Source organism: Pteropus medius, unplaced genomic scaffold, assembly GCF_902729225.1.
Source record: "Pteropus medius unplaced genomic scaffold, Ma_sr-lr_union100, whole genome shotgun sequence".
NCBI lineage: Eukaryota > Metazoa > Chordata > Mammalia > Chiroptera > Pteropodidae > Pteropus > Pteropus medius.
In genome coordinates this window covers 5287870-5295762 of record NW_024347791.1, presented here as the reverse complement: position 1 = coordinate 5295762, position 7893 = coordinate 5287870, and the positions used below count along the sequence as shown (strand labels likewise).

The following is a 7893-nucleotide window of genomic DNA, read 5'->3' as shown; positions in this document are numbered from 1 at the left end:
AAGCTAATGCCAATAATAATACTACCTCTAAAGTATCTGACTAGGGCTAAATACTAAATTACCTCCTGCACTGGATCAGAATTGATATGGGGAACCAGGAATGTGGAGAATGCTATAGGTAGGGGGTTTAAGAATGTCCGTCTGTGGGAGAAAGAAGAATACATAGTCCAGGAACCAAGTTGAGCCTATGAGAATTCACAAAAATTCAGTTATTCCCTAACTTTAAGATGAGCCACTCATCAACGCTGGCTGACGTCTAGATATTTTTAAATGTTGTTATATACACCAGTTAACCACCTTCTATTTCCCTTCACTCCCTTTCTCTCGTCCCACCGCTCTGCCCCCTACCTTGCTCTCTCCCTGACCTGCAACTCTCACACCAAAAGACAGGGGTTCAGGAGGCCAGCAGGGGGTTGTCCGCTGTGGCCATTCACTCTGTTTGTTCATCAACAGCACAGCTGGAGTTCCTGTGATCATCCCATTAACAGTAACAACTCCATGTTTGAGCGCCTACTATATGTCTGTTCGGTGCTTGTGGTTTGGAGTTGGCGTGCCCACGTAGTTAGGTAGCAACACCTAGCATCCCACAATGGCACCAACTGGCCAGGGCTCTTGGGGGAAAAAGGACGAATTTGGATATCAAGAGGCCCTTGCACTTTATCCAGTTTTTAGTGCCCAAGTCTGAATCAGGAGACTTCTGTTTGTGGAACCTACTCTCCTCCCTTCCAGACGCATTCCTCTTACCGGCAACTCATGCACCGTTCCCTTCCTTTCCAGAACACCCAGGGGCCCCCGGGGCACCAGCAGGCCCAAAGAATAGTGAATTCTAGTGCTCTGGGCTTTTTCTGAAAGCCACATCCCACCTCCCCTTCCTGAAACTCCTCCCAGAGCACAGCGAGCGTGAAGGGGCAGATGGGTTAATGTGTTACTCCCAGCGCAGAATAGACCCCAGGCTGCCAGGCCAAGTGCTCCTCCAGCAATGGGCACGCCACACGGATGCGCAGGGGGAAGACTTGGGACAGGAGGACCAGGGACCTCCTCAGCCACAGCGGGCTGGGGTGGCCTCTGCCGTGGCAGGGGAAGTAGCTAACAGCATGGCAGACAGGGTTGGCCAGGGCTGAGGCCCAAGGCTCTGTTGGGTGGGCGCTGTGTAACCTCATGGTTCTTCTCCTCTCTGTGGGCCGATACAGGTTCAAAGTTTCCTTCTGCACTTTTGGCAAGGAATGCCGCCCCACATGCTGCCCGTGCTGGGCTCCTCCACGGTGGTGAACATCGTCGGCGTGTGTGACTCCATCCTCTACAAAGCTATCTCCGGAGTGCTGATGCCCACCGTGCTGCAGGCATTACCTGACAGGTGGGCACACTTCTTGTCACCTTTCCTCATGGCTGGTCCCCAGCATTTCTTGTTCCTGCTTCTCCTGTTATTGAATATAATCGTGGACTCTCTGGGGGCCTCCCTCGCAAAGACCATTAATGTTAGACTTTTAAAAATTAAATTTTATATTTTTGAATATAAATAGAAATGTTAACATTTTGAACCATTTATATGGTTCAAAAGTGAAAAGGTATAACATGGTATACAGTGTAAAGTGCCCCCCACCCCCGCCGCCTCGTTCCCCAGACACCCACATCCCCTCCCCAGCGCATCAAATATAATCATTTTCTTGCGGGTTCGTCCGGATCGACTAGGCACATGTAACTACTGCGTATAATATACTTTTTCTCTTTCTTACTGAAATGGTGACATGCTGTATATTATTGTTCTGTACTTTGCTTAAAAAAAAACCACCTTGGAAGTCATGCCGGACAACTTCCGTGACCCCCGCAGATGCACTCCCCACTGTGCTCCATGCTACCCTCTGCCTCACGGAGCTCCCTTTCCCCCAGCTCTCCCCTGGGATCAGCCAATGGCGGTGGGGTGGGGGGGGGAGCAAGACCAGAGAGAGGGGCCAGACTGAAGTCAGAAGCTTAACTCTCCGCCTCCCTCCCTATGAGGTGCCTCAGGCTGGCCGTGTCCCTCCACAAGGCTCTGCTGCCTTCCAGGTTGTCTTTTGGGCATGGAGGTGGGTAAACAGCCCCCTGACCCTAACCCCAGGTTGAAGCAGTCTCCCTGTGGGTTCCTCTATGCCTGCCTACACCTTTATGACTTGTCCGTTGTAAATAAACTCTCCTGTTTCAAGTGGCATCTGTTTCCTGTTGGGACGGTTACAGAGAGCGTTGCACATCGATCTATAAAGGTGCACATTTACACCTGCATACCGTACCACTGTATTGAATTTAACCAGTTGTCTTGACGTTTCCAGTCTTGTCCTACTACAAACAATGCTGTGACAAATAATGCGTTAACTACCATGTGCAGCACATTAGTTTCCTAGGACTGCAGTAACCAAGTGCCACAGACTGGGTGGCTTAAAACAACAGAAATGCATTCCCTGACAGTTCTGAAGGCCAGGAGTCTGAAATCCAGGTGTGGGCAGGGTCGGTTCCTGCCAGAGACTGTGCCGGAAGATCTGTTCTCGGCCTCTCTCCCGCCTTCTGGCGGCTGCGGCCAACGCGCGGGGTTCCTTGGCTTGTAGATGCAGCACTCCGGTCTCCGCCTCCGGCTTCACACTGCCTCCCAGTCTGCGTCCAGCTGCCTCTTATAAGGACGCTTATCATCAGGCTTAAGGCCCACCCAACGAATTCAAGATCTCATCTCAACATCCTTACTTTAATCACGTTTGCAAAGTTCCTTTTTTTCCCAAATAAGACCACCTCCACGGGTTCTGGGTGGACATATTTTGGCGGGGGACCACCATTCATCCTACTACATGGAGTATATGTGCAGGATATGTTTCTAGAGGGATGAATTCCCGGTTCAAAGGATATGTGACTTAAACTTTTTCTTAGTGGACTTTTAACTTCTCTTATTATGAATGAAATTGAATATCTCTTCATATCTTTAAGAGTGATGTCTATTTTCTTTACGTGAACTCTGTTCTTAGCCTTCGACTATTTGGTAGTTGATGTTTTTCTCATTGATTTTTAGAAGCTCTTTATTTATGAAAGATAGTAACCATTTATTTGTAATAAGAGTTGCAAATATCTCTTGTTCTTTTGCTTTTGCCATGCAGGAAATATATTTGTGTCGTTGAATCTATCAGTCCTGGTTTTTACGGCTTCTGGATTTTGTATCATACTGTTAAAAGTCTTCTTCACTCCAATTATAAAGTAATTTTCCCATCATTTCTCTCAGTAATTTTATGGTTTAATTTTTTGCTTTAGAATTTTTGTTCATTTCGGAATTCATCCTGGTATAAGATGGAAAGTATGGCTTCATTTTCTTTCCCAGGACTATCCTGTTGTCCCAATGCCATATGTTAATTATTCCATCTTTTCTTCACAGATTTGAGATGCCTCCTTTTTAATATAGTAAATTTTATATGTATTCGAGACTATTTCTAGACTTTCTATTCTATACTATTGATATTTCTATATATTCGTGTTACAGTATCATTCTGTTTGAAGTTTTGTGCTTTTACCTATATTTGAATAATTTTTTCTTTTCAGAATTTTCTGTTATGGTCACTTATTTTTCCATATGAATTACTTTAGCATCAGTTTGTCTATGTAAATATATATATATATACACACATACATAACATATATGTAGTTTTATTGTGATTACATTACATTTTCAGGTCAATTTAGGGAGAATAACATCTTTACCATATGAAGAATTCCTAACAAAGAACATCGTTTGTCTTGCCATTTATTCTTATCTTCAATTTTGTGGCCTTTCGGAATATTGTAAATTTAAAAAATATAAATCAGACATTTTTTTAAGTTAAATTAATTTATTACATATATTATTTTTTGTTGCTATTGTAAATGCAGGCTTTTCCTCCATATCTGTTGATTGATGATTATCTATATATCTGAAAGCTATTGATATCTGTGTGTTGTAGTTGGACCTGATCATGTTAGATTTAATTATCTTATTGCTGTATTACTTTTTTGAGGTTCTCTTAAACTTTCCAGGTTTACAATTATATTATCTTTGAAATTTTTCTTCTATTTCCCTATAGTAATTGGTCAGTTTAAATTTTCTATCTTCTCTGAGATAAGTTTTAGTAAATTATTTCCTACAAATTATCCATTTCTTCCAGATCTTTAAATTTATTTGCTTAGGGTTGAACAAAGTGGGTTTGCAGACTCACTGAATTTCCTTTGTGTCTATGATTATTTCTGCTTTACTACATTTAGTTTGAGTAGTTATGCTTTCTGCCATTTCTTTGTCATTAGTTTACCTAAATTGTTATTATTTTTTTTTTTAAAGAATCAAGCTCTTGGATATACTTATTGGTGCTATTATTATTTCTTTTTTCCTAATATATTAATTTCTGCTTTTTATTAATTCATTCCTTTTCCTTTAAGTTTACTCTGTTATTCATTTATTAAATAAACATTTATTGGGCCTCATCTGTGTCTGGCCCGATTCTAGGAGCTTGAGTTATATCAGTGTTCCCCCCGCAAATTGACCAAAAAATAGATATTTAACATATTTATTTTAACTTTTGTTTAATAACGTAAGTATTTCAGGCTTAGATTTTTCTTTGAGCACTTTTTTAGCTGTATCCCACAGGTTTTAATATTTAATATTTTAATGAGTGTTATTTTCTAAATATTTTGCAACTTTGCTGTGGAGTTTCTCTTTGTCCTAAGAAATTTAAAAGAGCATTTAAAAATTTCCAATTCTTAGGAACTAGCGTTTTCTGGTTATGTTATTTATTTTAACTTTTATTGCTTTGTGATTAGAGACTGTTTTCTTCACTATTTCTTCTTTTGAGACTTAGTTTAGATTTTGTTTGTTATCTAATACAGGGTCAGTTTTGTTACACTTGAAAAAAAGCAGCGCTTTCTGTAGTCTAGGTACCGACTTTGACATGTATGTATTTGGGACTAACTTTATTGTTATTTATTTCTGAGACATCTTCTCACTTGGAAGGTTAATACAAGTGGCGGAGTGGGCATCCTTGTCTTGTTTCTCATCTTAGAGAAAAAGCTTTCAGCCTTTCGCCAATGAGTATGATGTTAGCTGTGGGTCTGTCATAAATGGTCTTTATTATGTTGATGCATTTTCCCTTTAGACCCACTTCGTTGAGGGTTGTCATCATAAACAGATGTTGAACTTTCTCAAATGATTTTTCTGCATCTACTGAGATGATCATGTGATTTTTAACCTTTGTTTTGTTGATGTAGTGTATCACATTTGATTGATTAGCGAATATGAACCATCCTTGCATCCCTGGAATAAATTTCACTTGATCATGGTATATGATTTGGTGGCATATGGTTGGCTAATATTTTGTTGAGAATTTTTGCACCTGTGTTCGTTAGTAATGCTGGCCAGTAATTTTCCTTTTTTGTAGTGTCTTTGTCTAGTTTTGGTATCAGAGTGAAATTGGTCTTGTAGAATGAGTTTGGGAGCATTCCTTCCCTTTCAATTTTTTGGAATAGTTAGAGAACAGGTATTAATTCTTCTTTAAATGTTTGGTAGCATTCACTTGCAAAGCATTCTGGTCCTGGGCTTTTGTTTGTTGGGAGTTTTTTTTTAATTACCGATTCAATTTTGTTGCTAGTAATTAATCTGTTTAGGTTTTCTGTTTGTTCCTGATTCAGTTTTGGAAGACTGTATGTTTCTAGAAATTCATCTGTTTCTTCTAGGTTGTTCCATTTGTTGGCATATAATTGTTCGTAATACTCACTAATGATCCTTTGTGTTTCTGTGGTGTCAGTTTTAACTCCTCTTTCATTTCTGATTTTATTTATTTGAGCCTTCTCTCATTTTTTCTTGTTGAGTCTAAAGGTTTATAAATTTTGTTTATCTTTTCAAAGAGCTTCGTTGATTTTTTCCTATTTTTTTTTCATTTACTTCATTTACTATATTTACTTCATTTATTTCTGCTCTGATCTTTATTATTTCCTTCCTTCTATTAACTTTGGGCTTTGTTCTTCTTTTTCTATTTCCTTTAGGTGTAATCACAGTTACTTTAAATTCCTTGTGTGATAGTCTGGATCAGTTAATTGCTTTATCTCTTGAGAGTGGGTTCTTTTCCTTACTTTGTGTTTCTTATAATTTTATAATGACTGGCAACACCGTGTAGAACAGTAAAGACCGAGATAAATAATATTTATATAAATGGACATGGCTCTTCTTCTAGGCTCTTACTATGAGGAATTCAGTCAGTTTATTCAGGAGTTCATTGGGTTTGGGTTTTGCTGTTGCTATGATTATCTTGTACCACCAGATTCAAATTCTTTTGGGGTACCTTGTGCTTAGGTTGGAAGTTTGTTTGTTGAAAGTTTTTCTCAATGTTACTGCTACATCCTCAGCTTTAGGCTTTCTCTGGGTACTGCTACTACATTTTTTAGCCTGTTTGGGGATGGGGTGAGGGCAGAGTTCTCTGTTACTTGACTCATTCTTAAACAAGCCCTGTGGTTTTTGCAGTCAGAGTTGGGCATTTTCAGTGATCCCGTCCTAATCCAGAGATAAGTATCGAATAGTCTGAGCCCATGATGATTTCTACCAAAGTCAGAGCTCTTTCTCTTTATCTTGCCCCCAGCTGCAGTGAGTACTCTCCCTATACTCCAAGGTCAACAGTATTTTCTGCTTTTCCCCTAGCCGGTTGAGGCTTCTGTTCCATAATGGAGAAAGGTCCCAGCAGGGCTTCATGCTTTTCGGCCAGCAATGGCTGCTCCACGCCTCCAAGCATGCACCTCAGGGATAGACTGTCTCTGTTCTCCTGTCCTGCCTCCAGTCTCTCTCATAAGCACATGGCGAGGTCTATGGGAAGATCTTGTCAATAGATGTGAACTTCTTTTGCATCTGTGGCTTCCAGAGTTCTAGATATGTTCATGCGATTTCACACTTGGCCTTTAGCAATCTGTGAAAAAATGTGACCTGGATTCTTTTACCCAGTTGTGGGGACATCCTGTTCCCTCCCTCTAGCACAGATGAGCCATTTCCCAAGGCTCCCGCTCTTTGACAGTGGCTGTCTTTCTATTAATTCCAAAATAGGTGGTCCTGACCACAGCTCTCTGATGAGTTAAAGAAAAGTTATGATTTTGTAGATTATCTGACTTTTTCCTGTTATAGAGGAAACGATACTCTTCCCAATTTTCCATATTCTAGGTGGAACAGAAACACATCTAAATAGAGTAACCAAGGGGACCTCCAGGTGGGATTAATGGTCAAATTTTGGTCTCATGCTTTCTGCCATTTTTCAAGTGCTCTGTATTCAGACCGAATTATTTTTATAATCATATGTATATGCCCATACAGACACAAAATATATATATATGCGTGTATATATATGTATATGTGTATAAAGGACCCCTTTAGGGTTTGAGTTACTAAATTCTTAATTGCGCATTGATCAAATGAATTAGATAATGGCTCAATCTCTACCTCCATTTTACTGAGAAGCTACCTCCTGAGGGATCGGTAAGCGTATACACACCCTTAGAAGGAGCTTCACAAACTCTGAGTACTGCCTGTGACCTCCCAAGTGATCTTGGCACAGCGGCTGTCAGTAATGATTGGTGTAGCAGAAGTAAGAAAGCAGGTGTGGACTGGGGGAGGGGCTGGGCAGGGAGGATAAGGTGTCCGCAAAGCGAAGAGAAGACTGAGATGCAAAAGCAATAGCAACGCCTCTGCCGGAAAAGCAGCAGAAGGCCCTGGTCTGGAGATGAGGAGTCACAAGGCATCTAGAGGTGCATGTGCAGTTCAGGTATTTACCACGTGAGGCTGCGGTGAAATGACGGTGGTGAGCCCAGGCTTTGGAGCCAGACAGACCTGGGCTTGAATCTTGGCTCTCTGACTTACTTGCTGCATCTCCCTGAGCAAATAAA

At 40.7% G+C, this 7893-nt stretch overlaps 1 protein-coding gene across 2 annotated transcripts in view; it reads left to right on the top strand.

Moving 5' to 3' along the window:
- RFX4 (regulatory factor X4) overlaps positions 1-7893 on the top strand; it is a 136832-nt gene that overhangs the window by 77399 nt on the left and 51540 nt on the right. For both annotated transcript variants that reach the window (XM_039877868.1, XM_039877867.1), the window contains exon 8: positions 1191-1354. In XM_039877868.1, the coding sequence (XP_039733802.1) occupies positions 1191-1354 (164 nt within the window). The remainder of the gene's footprint in view (positions 1-1190; positions 1355-7893) is intronic.